This window comes from Cherax quadricarinatus, chromosome 30 (genome assembly GCF_038502225.1).
Source record: "Cherax quadricarinatus isolate ZL_2023a chromosome 30, ASM3850222v1, whole genome shotgun sequence".
Lineage (NCBI taxonomy): Eukaryota > Metazoa > Arthropoda > Malacostraca > Decapoda > Parastacidae > Cherax > Cherax quadricarinatus.
In genome coordinates, this window is record NC_091321.1 from 2,858,946 (window position 1) to 2,876,380 (window position 17,435).

The 17,435-nt window shown below is 37.0% G+C and overlaps 1 protein-coding gene across 1 annotated transcript in view; it reads right to left on the reverse strand.

Annotated features, from left to right (window-relative positions):
• Positions 1-17,435, reverse strand: part of SmD2 (small ribonucleoprotein particle protein SmD2) — a 28,205-nt gene that overhangs the window by 7,447 nt on the left and 3,323 nt on the right. The window contains exon 2 of the mRNA XM_053781756.1: positions 6,632-6,749. Within this exon, the coding sequence (XP_053637731.1) occupies positions 6,632-6,749 (118 nt within the window). The remainder of the gene's footprint in view (positions 1-6,631; positions 6,750-17,435) is intronic.

Genomic DNA, 17,435 nt, shown 5'->3' on the forward strand with positions numbered 1-17,435 from the left:
CAATAGCCTAATGTATTAATCTTGCCCTGGCCCCTTTACCTGGTGCAGTAAGGTCACTGAATGGTTCATGAACCCTTACCCTCTCGTCCTGGTTCGTGCCCAGCTCGCAGTGAGTCAGTATGTGTGTTGGAGCCTTGAAATACCGGGGGACGGTGACTCACCATCACGGGGTCACGCCGCATCAGCCGTCTGATGTTACCACGTGCTCTCAACATGCAACACTGCTTGACGCTCGCCGAGGCTGAGCCTCGCTCTCTCAGAGCCTGCCTGCCTCTCTGGGTGTTATGCGAAATTTCTTTCAAGTTAGGACATTTCCACGATTTTTTTTGCCACATCTCATTATTCTCAGCATCAATACAGCTCCAAAATGTTTATTATAAGTATCCAACCTTAAAAAGCATTTTTGTATTGTTATGGAGCTAGAGGTATTAGTGGTCTGTAAACTTGCAAAGTTGCAAAACAAATTTAAATGCATCCCAAAGCAGTGGCGTAACTAGGGGAAGCCTGGGGGGTCTGCCCCCCCTCTCCCTCACTAGAGCTGTGGGCCCCCCCCCCACTTGAAAAGGAGTATCTGCATAGTTTTGTGTCTAGAAAAGTATAATATATATATATATATATATATATATATATATATATATATATATATATATATATATATATATATATATATATATATATATATATATATATATCGGCTTTAAAATCTCATAATTCGGGAGGGCATGCCCCCGCCATGTAAAGGATTGGCCCCTCCTTCCCCTCGCCCCAAAATGAAAACCCAGCTACGACACTGGGCCAAAGCCCAAAGAGGGCCAAAGGGGGTGCCCGGGCCCTCCCCTCATATCCGCGCCTGCTCTCGCCCAATTTGAGCCCTATTTTCGGCTAATTCCATTGTTCCAGTTGACCAATCTCAGTTATTTCTTTAGAACTACATTTGTTCTATGAATTCAGTACAAGAAACTGCCCATTTACCGATTTCAACTACCCAATAAAGTTGTCAGAAATTTGCAATTTGGCCAATTTCACGAAAATTAACCCTTTCAGGGTTTCTGACGTACTAGTACGACTTAAGCACCAAGGTTTTTGATGTACGTACGCCTAAATTCTAGCGCCTTCAAATCTAATGAGAGAAAGCTGTTAGGCCTACATATGAAAGAATGGGTCTATGTGGTCAGTGTGCGCAGTATCAAAAAAAATCCTGCAGCACACAGTGCGTAATGAGAAAAAAAAAATTGACTGTTTTTGGTTTAAAACAGCAACTTTGCACTGTATTTTTTGTATGGTATTTATGATGGTACACCTACCATCCGACTTACAACCTGCTCGACTTACGACTACTCGACTTACGACCATGTTTTTTATGCCAAATTTCTGGGAAATAAACAACTACACCTACCACCCGACTTACGACCGAGTCCGGTTCCGAGAAACCGGTCGTAAGTCAAAATGGTCGTAAGTCGAAATGGTCGTAAGTTGAACTTTACTACTGAATATCAACAAAACATTTTTGTAATAACTATTTTATTGTTTTATTTTGGTATTTCATGTTTTACTTTACTTTTTATGTTGTTAGTACTGTATTTTATACTGTAAGGTTTAGGATAAACACTGTGTACAACACAAATAGTTGTTTATTTCCCAGAAATTTGGCATAAAAAACACGGTTGTAAGTCGAGTGGTCGTAAGTCGAGCAGGTCGTAAGTCGGATGGTAGGTGTATTTGTGTTGTACACGTGTTTATCCTAAACCTTACAGTATAAAATACAGTACTAACAACATAAAAAGTAAAGTAAAACATGAAATACCAAAATAAAACAATAAAATAGTTATTACAAAAATGTTTTGTTGATATTCAGTAGTAAAGTTCGACTTACGACCATTTCGACTTACGACCTGTTTCTCGGAACCGAACTCAGTCGTAAGTCGGATGGTAGGTGTATTCTAGTTTTCCTGGTCTCATTTTATAGAACTGAAGACATATTACAGAAATTGAGATGATTATGATTGGTTTTACAATGAAAAGTACCTTGAAATTGAGCTCAAAGTAGCAGAAATCTTCGATTTTTGCCAAAGTTCAAAAGTAAACAAATCATGCTACGCGTCCAATATACATCAACTGGCGAGTCTAATATTCTTTCACAAGTGCGCTGATATTATTTATACCATTTCTACACTAGTGCAGTAGTCTGCATAACAGTAAATCTTCTATTTTTTTGTGAGAATACAAATTCAAAGTGGAAAGCAAAAGAATGTAAGAGGGGCGTGGGGACGTGACTAATGAACAGAGGAATGGTATTTTAGTGCCAGGAATGTTTTTCTTGTATATTCTAGACCCTAATTGGAAATTGGCATCTTTTGAAATTTGTGTGAAATTGCAAAAAATTGCTAAATTCTGACCACTTTATTGGATAGTTGAAATCGGTAAATGGGTGGTTTCTTGCACTCATTTGATAGAAAAAATGGAGTTCTAGCGAAAGTTATGATTTTTGTCAACTAGTACACTGGAATTGGCCGAAAATAGGGCTCAAAGTGGGCAAAATCGCCGATGCGTAAACACTGACGAGACTGCTAACTTCGCGAGAGCATAATTCCATAAGTTTTCCATCAAATTTCATACTTTTGGTGTCATTATGAATGGGAAAAGATTCTCTATCTTTTCACAAGAAATTTTTTTTTTTAAATTTGTCGACCCTGAGAACAAGTCTGGGAGAGGGCCTGTCGACCCTGAAAGGGTTAAAAAACACGACAATTTCAAAATAGGGTCTAGAATGAACAATGCAGACATTCCTGGTTCTAAAGTAACATTTTCTTTGTTTATCAGTCACATCTCCAGGCCCCTCTGACATATTACTCTTGCTTTCTATTTTTAATTTTTATTCAAACAAAAAATAGAAGACTTAATGTTATGCAGACTACTGCAATATTGTAATAATTGTATAAATAATGTCAACCCATTCACGACTGCATATTAGAATTGCTAGTTGGACATTTATTGGACAATGACATCATTTGTTTACTTTTAAACATCAGCAAAAATCAAACATTTCCCCTACTTTGAGCTCCATTTCAAGGTCCTTTTCATAGTAAAACCAATCAAAATCACCTCCATTTCCATAATCTGTTTTCCAATCTATCAAATGTGACTATGAAAACGAGAATATAACCATAAAAACTATACAAAAATACACCTCAAGTCGACGTTTTAATCCAAAAAACACGGTTGAAGTTTTTTCTCATTATGCACTGCTTGCTGTAGGATTTTTTTTATACTGCACACACTGACCACACAGACCCATTCTCTCACATGTGGGCCTACCAGCTTTCTCCTGTTTGATTTGAAGCCGCTAGAATTTTCGAGTATATATACGTCAAACACATTGGCTCGTATGGCGTACATTTTTTTTTTTATTAACACACTGGCCGATTCCCACCAAGGCAGGGCGGCCCGAAAAAGAAAAACTTTCACCATCATTCACTCCATCACTGTCTTGCCAGAAGGGTTTTTAAACTGCAACATTAACACCTCTCCTTCAGAGTGCAGGCACTGTACTTCCCATCTCCAGGACTCAAGTCCGGCCTGCCGGTTTCCCTGAATCCCTTCATAAATGTTACTTTGCTCACACTCCAACAGCACGTCAAGTATTAAAAACCATTTGTCTCCATTCATTCCTATCAAATACGCTCACGGATGCCTGCTGGAAGTCCAAGCCCCTCGCACACAAAGCCTCCTTTACCCCCTCCCTCCAACCTTTCCTAGGCCGACCCATATCATACATATACGACCGAAACAGTCAAAGGGTTAAAGTGCAGGCATTGTACTTCCCACTTCCAGTACTCAAGTCCAGCTATATAAAAATAACTAGTTTCCCTGAATCCCTTCACTGAATATTACCCTGCTCACACTCCATCAGCTCGTCAGGTCCCAAAAACCACTCGACTCCACTCCTATCTAATACGCTCACGCTTAATTAACACCCCTTCTTCAGAGTGCCGGCACTGTACTTCACATCTCCTGGACTCAAGTCCGACCTGCCAGTTTCCCTGAATCCCTTCATAAATATTACCTTGCTCACACTCCAACAGCACGTCAAGTCCTAAAAACCATTTGTCTCCATTCGCTCCTATCAAACACGCTCACGCATGCTTGTTGGAAGTCCAAGACCCTTGCACATAAAACTTCCTTTACCTCCTCCCTCTAACCTTTAACCCTCTGAGGGTCGACAGGCCCTCTCCGAGACTCGTTCTCAGGGTCGGCCAAATTTAAAAAAAAAAAAAAAAAAAAAAAAAAAAAAAAAAAAAAAAAAAAAAAAAAAAAAAATCTTATGAAAAGATAGAGAATCTTTTCCCGGTCATAATGACACCAAAATTATGAAATTTGATGGAAAACTTACGGAATTATGCTCTTGCGAAGTTAGCGGTATCGGCGATGTTTACGCATCGGCGATTTTGCCCACTTTGAGCCCCATTTTCAGCCAATTCCACTGCACTAGTCAACAAAAAACATGAATATTTCGCTAGAACTCCATTTTTTCTATCAAATGAGTGCAAGAAACCACCCATTTACCAATTTCAACTATCCAGTACAGTGGTCAAAATTTAGCAATTTTGCCAATTTCACACAAATTTCAAAAGATGCCAATTTCCGAATAGGGTCCAGAATAGACAAGAAAAACATTCCTGGCACTAAAATGACATTTCCTTTGTTCATTAGTCACGTCTCAAGGCCCCTCTTACATTCTTTTGCTTTCCACTTTGAATTTTTATTCTCACAAAAAATAGAAGATTTATTGTTATGCAGACTACTGCATTAGTGTAAAAAATGGTATAAATAATATTGGCGCACTTGCAAAAGAATATTAGACTCACCAGTTGACGTGTATTGGACGCTTGGCATGATTTGTTTACTTTTGAACTTCGGTAAAAATTGAACATTTCTGCTACTTTGAGCTCAATTTCAAGGTACTTTTCATTGTAAAACCAGTCAAAATCATCTCAATTTCTGTAATATGTCTTCCATTCTATAAAATGAGACCAAGAAAACTAGAATACAACAATACCATACGAAAATACAGTGCAAAGTTGCTGTTTTATTCCAAAAAAAAAAACGGTCAGTTTTTTTTTTCTCATTATGCACTGTGCGCTGCAGGATTTTTTTTATACTGTGCACACTGACCACATAGACCCATTCTTTCATATGTAGGCCTACCAGCTTTCTCCCACCAGATTTGAGGGCGCTAGAATTTAGGCATACTAGTACGTCAAAAACCCTGGGTCGTAAGCCATACTAGTACGGCCGAAACCCTCAAAGGGTTAATAGGCCACCCTCTACCCTGCCTTCCCTCCACCAGAGATTTATACACTCTTGAAGTCATTCTAATTTGTACCATCTTCTCTACATGTTCGAACCACCTCAACAACCCCTCCTCAGCCCTCTGGATAATAGTCTTGGTAATCCCGCACCTCTTCCTAATTTCCAAACTGTGAATTCTCTGCATTATATCCACACCACACACTGCCCTCAAACATGACATCTCCACTGCCTCCAGCCTTCTCCTTGTTGCAACATTCATCACCCATGCTTCACACCCATATAAGAGCATTGGTATAACTATAATCACATACAGTCCCTTCTTTGCTTCCATGGACAAAGTTCTGTCTCCACAGACTCCTCAGTGCACCATTCGCCTTTTTTCCTCCTCATCAATTCTATGATGCACCTCATCTTTCGTAGACCCATCTGCAAACAAACCCACTCACAAATACCTGAAAACATTCACTTCTTCCATACTCCCTCCCTCCAATGTGATATCCACTTTTTCTTTATCTAAATCGTTTGATACCCTCATCACCTTACTCTCATCTATATTCACTTTCAACTTTCTACCTTTACACACCCTTCCAAACTCATCCACAAACCTTTGCAACTTTTCTTTAGAATCCCCCAAAATCACAGTATCATCAGCAAAAAGTAACTGTGTCAATTCCCATTTTGCATTTGATTCCTCATAATTTAATCACATTCCTCTCCCTAATGCCCTAGCATTTACTTCTTTTACACCACCACCTATGAATATGTTAAGCAACCATGGTGACATTTCACATCCACAGTACTTTACCACGGAGCCAGACCCCAGATAAGTATGGGTGCCTAGCTGAAGTTAGACGATGTTTCCCCATGCCCCAAGGCACCAGGCTTGTTTTCAAAGTTATTTCAGACACAATGTAAATAATTTTGCCTGTTTGCAAATTGTTAAGCATTTCAAATCTCTTTCATTGTCTACTGCATGTGGTAGGATTTGATGAAATAACTTTGAAAACAAGCCCGGTGCCCCGGGGTATAAGGAAACATCTAGCTTCTGCAAGATGCTCATACTTATCTGGGGTCAGGCTTACTCTGATACAGAGTTTGCAGGTTCGAGTCTTGCTGTGGGCGTAGAGACAATGTTTGTAAATAATTTCGCCTGTTTGCGAATTGTTGACCATGCATGCATGCATTACATTACATATATATGGTATATTCGAACAAATTTATGGATTTTTTTAACAGAAAAAAACAAAAATATTTAACGATTCATGTTCATAAATGAACTGTATATGATGGCGTGAAAACTGTTTCCTGTTCAGCTACTAACCTGTGTGTTATTTTGTACAGATTCATTGAGGATGCGCAGTGGTCCAGTGGCAAACTCTTCTTTCTCAAGTGCTGATAATTCTTCTGGGTTGAGATCGCTGCGTCTCTTCTGAGTGGTACTGAAAATAACTCAATACGTATTAATATTCCGATGGAGATAGGCAAATTAATGGCCAGTAATCTTTGTTTATGAGATAAAAAAAAAAAAATGCCTGATTTAGAATGACAAGCTTTAACTCCTTTTAGTGGCCATCATGTAGAACTACATCTTTGAGGCCAAAGTCCCTCATGCAAGTAAGTTTATTGAGGTACAGGTACACATAAATGTAGTTACATATATAGCAGCAGGTAGTTCTATGTCATGAGTTCAGCTCACTTAGATAAGCTTTGAGGGGTAAATTTTGGCCTAGTTATGAGAGAATGGTAATGTATAGCAAGTCAAGTATGCACAGTATAAAGGAAAAAAAAAAAAAATCCTGCCCAAGCATGGTGCATGATGGGAAAAACAAAACCGACTGTGTATGACATAAAATAGCAATTGAGGTATTTTCTCATATGGTTTTCATGGTTTTATTGGCTGTTTCTTGGTATCATTTGATAGAATGGAAGACATACTACTGAAATAAAGATGATATTGATTGGTTTTAGAAGCTAAAGTAGCTTGAAACTGAGCTCAAAGTAGTGTAAATATTAGATTTTTTGCTGATATTCCTGAGGAAGGGTAAGGTCCCCATACATACCCAGTCTGTTTAATGAGTTTTAATAAGTCTGATTCAATTACTGGGACACCATAAACCATGACTAATCATCCCGGATTATATTTGAGAAGTAGAGTAAAATTTCTATTTTTGCGATTATAAATTCAAAATGGACAGTGTAATATAGGAAAGGCCTGGGGATGCAAATAATCAACAGAGAAAATGTTTTAGTGCTAGGAATGTCTACAATGTGTATTTTTGGCTTTTTTTAATTGGCATTTTTTCCAATTCTGTAAAAACTGGCCAAATTACCATCTTCTGTCTATGTACAGTACTTTATAAGGTAGTTGAATGGGAGATTGCTTGTGCCTAATCAATAGGATGGAAAGCACACTACCAAATTAGCTAAGAATTTTGTCAATTAGAGCAACAGAATTAGCATAAAAGACCCAAAGTCAGCAAAATTGCCAATGCATGATTTGTGCTGAGAACTCAAACGTTGTGCCTGTGTAATTCCGTAAGTTTTCCATCAAATCTTGTACTTTTTCAGAGAAATATCCTGTATCATTTCAGTATTATTTTTATCTAGGCACTGAGAGCAATGTTTATTTCAGGGGTCTGGACAGTGAAAGGGGTTAAAGCTTCCCAAACTACTGTGATATATTCTCATCAATGATACTGCTTAGGAATTTACTAGACTCACTCACAACTAATGCCAGGCCAATGCTTTCCTATAAGGTTAGAATCTAAAAATACCCAACTTGAATCGAGTTGCTGCAAGATGTCGCTATCAAAATGTTCTTGGTATATCAGAATATAAGTACCCTCAATATACCTGTGTGTATTGGGGAGGGAGGGACAAGTAGGCAAATGCAGTTTTCTGTACATGACAGCTTCATGGCTGCGAGCCCTCCTGGCCCTATATCACTCTCTTATTTACCCCATCTCACCTATGGAATTTGTGCATGGGGCTCAACAACAATTAACCATCTCAGACCACTAATTACCCAACAAAAGGCTGCAGTCAGAATGATAGCAAATTCCCACTACAGGCAGCACACTCCACCAATATTCAAAACACTAAACCTACTCACCATACAAAACATCCATACTTATTACTGCACCTATTACACATAGAACACTTAACTCTGATATTAACCCTCCCCTCAAACATCTCCTTGCCAACCTCAACAGAACACATGACCATAACACAAGGCACAGATCACTCTTTGATGTTCCTCGTGTCCATCTCACGCTATGCAAAAACTCAATGCACATAAAAGGCCCTAAAATCTGGAATTCATTACCTTTAAATATAAAAGAAACACTACCTGTTTATAAATTCAAGTCTCTTCTCAAAGATCACTTACTCACCCAAAACCAAATAAATACTGAATAACTGAACCTTATAAATTGTTTATCTTAAATGTTTCTCACAATTATATCACATAAATGTTAAACCTAAGACCCAATCTAACTTTGTTATTTTTTAAATACACTACCTAACAGAATACTCCATTCGACTGAATGTACAGCAATGTATGCAACCATATGACCTGTCTTTGTAATACTCATTTGTGCTTTATTGTTATCTGTTTACAATAATGTTTTATCACTGATTACATCATTGCTTAGTTAATCTTAAGTTAATTTTAAGCCTGCCCATAATGCTATGCATACAAGTGGCTTTGGCATGCTGCTCTTACCTGTATTTTTTTGTACCTCTGTATGTTCAAATTATTAAATAAATAAATAAATAAATAAAAATAAATGGCCCCCCTAATGCATACTCCAATTCATTCCACATATTAGTTAACTTGTGGTTTGACTTTCCTTTTGTAATCACGTAGTCTAACATACTACATATTTTAAATGTCAATTTCTGGTATATGGAAAACAAGCCTTCATAAACCTCTCAGATTACAGGTATTATTAATACTATTATCATAACTATGCACTGAACTCAGAAGGACCACAGGCATGATATCAGGAAAGCATACGTGTGTGTGTGTGTGTGTGTGTGTGTGTGTGTGTGTGTGTGTGAGAGAGAAAAAAGAGAGAAAAAAGAGAAAAAAAGAGAAAGAGAAAAAGAGAGAAAGAGAGAGAAGAGAAAAAGAGAGAAAAAGAGAGAAAAAGAAAGAGAAAAAGAGAGAAAAAGAGAGAAGAGAGAAAAAGAGAGGAGAGAAAAAGAGAGAAAAAGAGAAAAAGAGAGAAGAGAGAGACAAAGAGAGAAGAGAGAAAAAGAGAGAAGAGAAAAAGAGAGAAGAGAGAAAAAGAGAGAAGAGAAAAAGAGAAAAAGAGAAAAAGAGAAAAAGAGAAAAAGAGAAAAAGAGAAAAAGAGAAAAAGAGAAAAAGAGAAAAAGAGAAAAAGAGAAAAAGAGAAAAAGAGAAAAAGAGAAAAAGAGAAAAAGAGAAAAAGAGAGAAAAAGAGAGAAAAAGAGAGAAAAAGAGAGAAAAAAAGAGAAAAAGAGAGAGAAAGAGAGAAAGAAAGAGAAAGAGAGAAAGAGAAAAAGAGAAAAAGAAAGAAAAAGAAAAAAGAAAAAGAGAGAGAGGTATAAGAGACATCCTACCACCTATAACAGGAACTTGCACATGCAAGCCTATAGGCATATGGGTGACGTTCAAAAGTGGGCCATTGCTAAATGGGAGGTGGACACTAAAAGAAAGCTAGCATCAGGTAGGGTAGGCTCCAAAACCTGGTGGTCCCTGGTCAAGGACAGACAAGGTTATCTGCCTGATGAGCTCATTCCACCTCTAAATCGACAGGATGGGACCACCTCTACTAGTAGTCAAGAGAAGGCAGACCTCTTTGCTGAACACTTTGCTACCAAAATGCAAGTTCCTGATCCAGCAAGGGACCCTCCTTGGCTAGCTGCAAGAACTGTGTCAAAACTGTCAGTGGTGACAATAAGGCAGGAGGAGGTGCATTTCCTTCTTAAATTGCTTGACCAAGAAAAGGCTGTGGGCCCAGACAAGTTGAGCCCAAGATTGCCGAGAAGATGTGCAGACCAGCTAGCAGCACCTCTAACTCGCATCTTTCAGCACTGCCTAGTATAGTGTAAATGGCCCTCTCTATGGAAAGAGGCAAATGTAGTCCCTGTTCACAAAAAGAAGAGCAGAGCAGAAATCAGCCACTACAGACCAGTGTCACTCCTGTCAATCACTGGTAAGATCCTTGAGACAATAATCTCAAGACAAATGACAGATTTTTTTGACTATCACTCACTACTTTGTGATCGTCAATATGGCTTCAGGAAAGGTTACTCTGCTGCTGATCTGTTGTTAAACCTCTCCACTAAGTGGCACCAGTCACTGGATGAATCCAAAGTCAGCTGTGTGGTAGCACTGGACATTGCTGGCGCTTTCGACCGGGTGTGGCACCAGGGCCTCTTAGCAAACCTTCAAGCACTGGGAATTGCAGGCTCTACGCTATGTCTCCTCAGTGATTACTTTCATGGTAGATCTCTAAGTGTAGTTCTCAATGGAACGGAATCAGCAAGACATCCTATTGGGGCAAGTGTTCCACAAGGAAGCGTGCTGGGACCATTGTTATGGAATGTCTACTTCAACGACCTTCTTAATCTCATCCCAGAATCACATGCATATGCAGACGACTGTACACTGACATTCACTTATCCAAGAGAAGAAATGCCAGCTGCTCTAAGCTACATCAATCACCAGCTGAGAGCTATATCAGCTTGGGGAAATAGATGGCAAGTAACATTTGCACCTGAGAAAACGCAAATGATGATCGTCTCTAGGCACCATGATGGTAATGCTGGTGCAGTAGTAAGGATGAATGGGAGGGTGTTGGCACCTGGAGAAGAAGTTAATATCCTTGGGGTGAAATTTGACTCCAAACTAACCATGAAGCACCATGTTGCAAATCTTGCAAACAAGGCAGCCAGGAAACGTACAGCACTTCGCCGTATCTCGCATTACTTGACAGTAGGGGTTGCAAGATTCTGTACGAGGCACAAGTACACTCGCACCTTGAGTATGCTCCACTTTCTTGGTTTGCCTGCCCCCCCCCCCCCATCTGCGACTGCTTGACAGAGTAGAGAACAGAGCAAGACGTCTCATCTCTCGCCTGGACCCATCCTGGATAGATCTGTCATTTCAGCAGAGCCTTCAACATAGGAGGGATGTGGGTGGCCTTACTGTTATGTACAAGGCCAATATTGTCAAAATACCACACTTGGATCCACTTCGAGGACAGCGTGAAACAAGCTTTTATGCCACAAGACGGGCAGAAAGCAGCAACTTCACTCTGGCTGTACCCTTCTCCAGAACATCACTCCATCTGAGATCATACATACCCAGGATGACTCGAGTATGGAACACATTCGTACAGCATAATGTCAACGAGGTAAGTCAGTTGATCAAATGAAAATGCTGGCCCACAGATGGCTCCAACTTCATCCTGTTCCCTACTTGTATGTCTCATAACAATAAAAATGCTTTCAAATGAGCTGATGTAGGTAACAGCTCTTAGCTTGCCAATAAAGTTAGGAATCCTTAACCTGTAATATAGCTGTCAATAAAGCTAGGGATCCTTAACCTTGTCAAACCCTGTGTAAAAAAAAAGAAAAAAAAAGAGAAAGAGAGAAAACGAGAGAAAAAGAGAAAGAAAAAAGAAGAGAAAGAAGAAAAAGAGAAAGAGAAACTAAAAGAGAAAGAAAAAGAGAAAGAAGAGAAAGAAAAAAAGAAAAAGAGAAAGAAAAAAAGAAAAAGAGAAAGAAAAAGAGAAAGAAAAAGAGAAAGAAAAAGAGAAAGAAAAAGAGAAAGAAAAAGAGAAAGAAAAAGAGAAAGAAAAAGAGAAAGAAAAAGAGAAAGAAAAAGAGAAAGAAAAAGAGAAAGAAAAAGAGAAAGAGAAAAAGAGAAAGAAAAAGAGAAAACGAAAAAGAAAGAGAAAAAGAAAAAGAGAAAAAGAAAGAGAAAAAGAAAAAGAAAGAGAAAGAGAAAGAAAAAGAAAGAGAAAGAAAAAGAAAGAGAAAGAAAAAGAGAAAGAAAAAGAGAAAGAAAAAGAGAAAGAAAAAGAGAAAGAAAAAGAGAAAGAAAAAGAGAAAGAAAAAGAGAAAGAAAAAGAGAAAGAAAAAGAGAAAGAAAAAGAGAAAGAAAAAGAGAAAGAAAAAGAGAAAGAAAAAGAGAAAGAAAAAGAGAAAGAGAAAGAGAAAGAGAAAGAGAAAGAGAAAGAAAAAGAGAAAGAAAAAGAGAAAGAAAAAGAGAAAGAAAAAGAGAAAGAAAAAGAGAAAGAAAAAGAGAAAGAAAAAGAGAAAGAAAAAGAGAAAGAAAAAGAGAAAGAAAAAGAGAAAGAAAAAGAGAAAGAAAAAGAGAAAGAAAAAGAGAAAGAAAAAGAGAAAGAAAAAGAGAAAGAAAAAGAGAAAGAAAAAGAGAAAGAAAAAGATAAAGAAAGAAAGAAAAAGAGAAAAAGAGAAAGAAAAAGAGAAAGAAAAAGAGAAAGAAAAAAAGAAAAAAAGAAAGAAAAAGAGAAAGAAAAAGAGAAAGAAAGAAAGAGAAAGAAAGAGAAAGAAAGAAAAAGAGAGAGAAAGAAAGAAAAAGAGAGAAAGAAAAAGAGAAAGAAAGAAAAAGAAAGAAAAAGAGAAAGAAAGAAAAAGAAAAAGAGAAAGAAAGAAAAAGAGAAAGAAAGAGAAAGTAAGAAAAAGAAAGAAAAAGAGAAAGAAAGAAAAAGAGAAAGAAAAAGAGAAAGAAAGAAAAAGAGAAAGAAAGAAAAAGAGAAAGAAAGAAAAAGAGAAAGAAAAAGAGAAAGAAAGAAAAAGAGAAAGAAAGAAAAAGAGAAAGAAAGAAAAAGAGAAAGAAAAAGAGAAAGAAAGAAAAAGAGAAAGAAAGAAAGAAAAAGAAAGAGAAAGAAAAAGAGAAAGAAAGAAAAAGAGAAAGAAAGAGAGAAAGAAAAAGAGAAAGAAAGAAAAAGAGAAAGAAAAAGAGAAAAAGAAAGAAAAAGAAAAAGAAAGAAAAAGAGAAAGAAAAAGAGAAAGAAAGAAAGAGAAAAAGTGAAATTTGACTCCAAACTAACCATGAAGAACCATGTTGTAAATCTTGCAAACAAGGCAGCCAGGAAGCTTACAGCACTTCGCCGTATCTCCCATCTGCTTGACAGTAGGGGTTGCAAGATCCTGTACGAGGCACAAGTACGCTCGCACCTTGAGTATGCTCCACTTTCTTGGTTTGCCTGCCCCCCCTCTCATCTGCGACTGCTTGACAGAGTAGAGAACAGAGCAAGACGTCTCATCTCTCGCCTGGACCCATCCTGGATAGATCTGTCATTTCAGCAGAGCCTTCAACATAGGAGGGATGTGGGTGGCCTTACTGTTATGTACAAGGCCAATATTGTCAAAATACCACACTTGGATCCACTTCGAGGACAGCGTGAAACAAGCTTTTATGCCACAAGACGGGCAGAAAGCAGCAACTTCACTCTGGCTGTACCCTTCTATAGAACATCACTCCATCTGAGATCATACATACCCAGGATGACTCGAGTATGGAACACATTCGTACAGCATAATGATGTCAACGAGATAAAGTCAGTTGATCAAATGAAAATGCTGGCCCACAGATGGCTCCAACTTCATCCTGTTTCCTACTTGTATGTCTCATAACAATAAAAATGCTTTCAAATGAGCTGATGTAGGTAACAGCTCTTAGCTTGCCAATAAAGTTAGGAATCCTTAACCTGTAAATAGCTGTCAATAAAGCTAGGGATCCTTAACCTGTCAAACCCTGTGTAAAAAAAAAAAAGAGAGAAAGAAAGAAAAAGAGAAAGAAAGAAAAAGAGAAAGAAAGAAAAAGAGAAAAAAAGAAAGAAAAAGAGAAATAGAGAAAGAGAAAGAAAAAGAGAAAGAGAAAGAAAAAGAAAAAGAAAAAGAAAAAGAGAAAGAGAAAGAGAAAGAAAAAGAAAAAAAAGAGAAAGAGGAGAGAGAGAAATTTTCAAGATAAGGTTCAGAATGAACAATGCAGACATTCCTGGCTCTAAAATAACATTTTCTTTGCTCATCAGTCATGTCTCCAGGTCCCTCTGATATTACTCTTGCTTTCTATTTTGAATTTTTATTCAAACAAAAAATAGATTTAATGTTATGCAGACTACTGCAATATTGTAATAATTGTATAAATAATGTCAGCCCATTCATGACTGCATATTAGAATGGCTAGTTGGACATTTATTGGACAATGACATCATTTGTTTACTTTTGAACATCGGCAAAAATCAAACATTTCCTCTACTTTGAGCTCTATTTCAAGGTTCTTTTCACTGTAAAACCAATCAAAAATCACCTCTATTTCTATGTTTTCCATTCTATCAAATGAGACCAAGAAAACAAGAATACAACCGTAAATCCTATACGAAAATAGACCACAAATTCGGCATTTTAATAATAATAATAATATAAAAAAAAAAGATCGGAGTTTTTTCTCATTATGCACTGCATGCTGCAGAATTTTTTTTATATGGTGCACACTGACCACACAGACCCATTCTCTCACATGTGGGCCTACCAGCTTTCTCCTGCTTGATTTGAAGCCGCTCGAGTTTATGAGTATACATATGTCAAACACGGTGGCTCGTAATACGTATATATTATACGACCGAAACAATCAAAGGGTTAACACATCAAGGTGAACAAAATTGGATTAATTACAAACTTTTATTACAGTTTGAAAATATTATACACACTATAGTAAATATTAAAGTTACAATGTTCAGATTTTTACTTTAATGTACTATAACTAGGCTCAAGAAAACAAATTTTTACAACATGGATAGAATATTGCAGGATGGGTAAAGTTGCTACAATGCACTTTACCAATCCCACCTATTTAAAGAATGTCAGTAATAACAAAACAAAAATTTCAAGGGTTGTGTAGTTTTTCTCATACATTGTACAATATTTAAGAGATGAAGCGGGTAAAAAAAATAGTGATCACTGAAGTTTGTGTAGAAACTAGTACATAATAATTTATATATTTTTGCTTCAGTTAATGACTATGTATTCATATAAATTATTACAAAATATACAGTAGTATATTATTAATAAATGGAAAAATCCCATGCTTCAGATAAAGAGAAATACGTTTTTCTTCAAATGAGAAAGTTTAATCTGCCAATGTCCAGAATATCTGAAACAGGAATGGTGAACTTTTTGGAGCAAGTTTACCCAAATTGTGAATTTGGAAAAATTCTTTTGTAAGCCTAAACCCATGGCAAATTTGAGCAGCAAAACTGTTGTGAATATTAATTTTATTCATTATGATCATTTTATATATGTTGTACATTAATTATTTTATAAATTGCAATTAATATTTGTACAAAATTATACACAATATGCTTTCAAATATATACAGCAGGGCCCCGCTTTACGGCGTTCCGCTAATACGGCGATTTCAAATTATGACCGAAACTTTCTATACAGCTCCCTGTCTTTCTAATACGGCTCGTGCCACCGGTTTGTTTACATTCTCCGTGAACACTGCGTCTATCCATTATGTTTGGAAGCTTTCCAAAATTTCAAGTGTTTTAAAGTTATTTCATGTTTTATATATACTCTGATAATTATACTTATGTGTACCTGTACCCAAGTAAACTTACACACTGTGCTAGCGGGCAGATACAGGTCTCCCTCCACATTCATGGGCTTCAAACATTTGTGAATGCCCAGCTGCCCAATCATATTTAAAATATGTCATTACACCACTGAATCACTGAAAGCACATTCTCCCCTCTCTCTTCCTCCTCCACTTTGGTACTCTGCTATGAGTTCTATCTTGAATTCTATAGTCTTTCTCACCTTTACCAAAGGGCTGGCACTAGTACAATATTTTACGATGTTTTCACGTATTTTATGGTTGTTCAAACTTCAATAGGTTAAGGAAGCAGTACTGTTAGGCTAAGTAAATGCTATTATTATATTTCCCTACAATATATTTGTGCACCAAACATTCGCAATTTTTCAACATTAGCGAGGTTCTTGATCCCTTAACCCTCGCGAATGTGGAGGGAAATCTGTACACATTAAAATCACTAAGAGTGTCTTATTAGTCTTGAATACATCATATTAATAATGATCATGATAACAACACAATAATAATCACTCTGAGGCACATTAAATGTCAGATAAAACATTAATATAGACATTTTACTTAATTAATCTAATGACTTTTTTCAAAATTATATAATAAACACGCTATGTAACACAAACATGACAAATATACCCACAGTAGAATAAATTAACATAAATGAGATGTTTTTCCAAGCGGCCTACAGGAGTGAACTAAAGCCATACGTGTTCGGTTGGTTTGTTTACAAAACTCGCAAACCTACTACTCTCATGTACTCATTCTCTCTCTCTCTCTCTCTCTCGTTTATTCATTTAATGTCATTTACTCACCTCTCACCCTACATTATGACTACAAATATTTTAAGTAATGAGTGTACTGTACATGCATTTTATTGTTCTAGGGCATTTTAAATGTCATAGTAGGTGGGGTGGCCAGGAAGGCTACCATACCTCCTACACTACTTTCCACAAATAAATACTTTTCACCTCTCACCTTATATTAAGACCATTAAGACTACAAATATTTTAAGGCACTTTAAGAGTTGTAGTACATTATGTGTGGGTGGGGTGGCCAGGAGGGCTACCATACCTACCACACCTGACTTTTTAATGCCTAGTTCTATTGCTAACTTTATATATGTTAGTGTAAACTTGTTATCTGGCATTTATATGCATTTGTAAGTGGAAAAAATGGCATTCTGCTTTCTGGTGGTAGCCTGGAATCTAACCTGCTGTATAAGTGGGGCCCTACTGTAGTTATATGCACATAATGGGGAGAAAATAGGGGGTGGAACCAGCAGTGAATGCTGAATACCAGGTCATAATCAAGATCATTAATAATTACAGAAATTAGGATTTCATCAAAGAGCATGAAACAACACTGAAGAATCAGGATGTACAACTTTAATTAAGGTTAAAATAAATTTAATTAACTCTTTCACTGTCAGAAGCCTCAAAATTAAAACTGCTGACAATGTCAGCATTTAAAAAATATATTAAACTGGTAGAAAATGTTTTGAAGGTAATGACA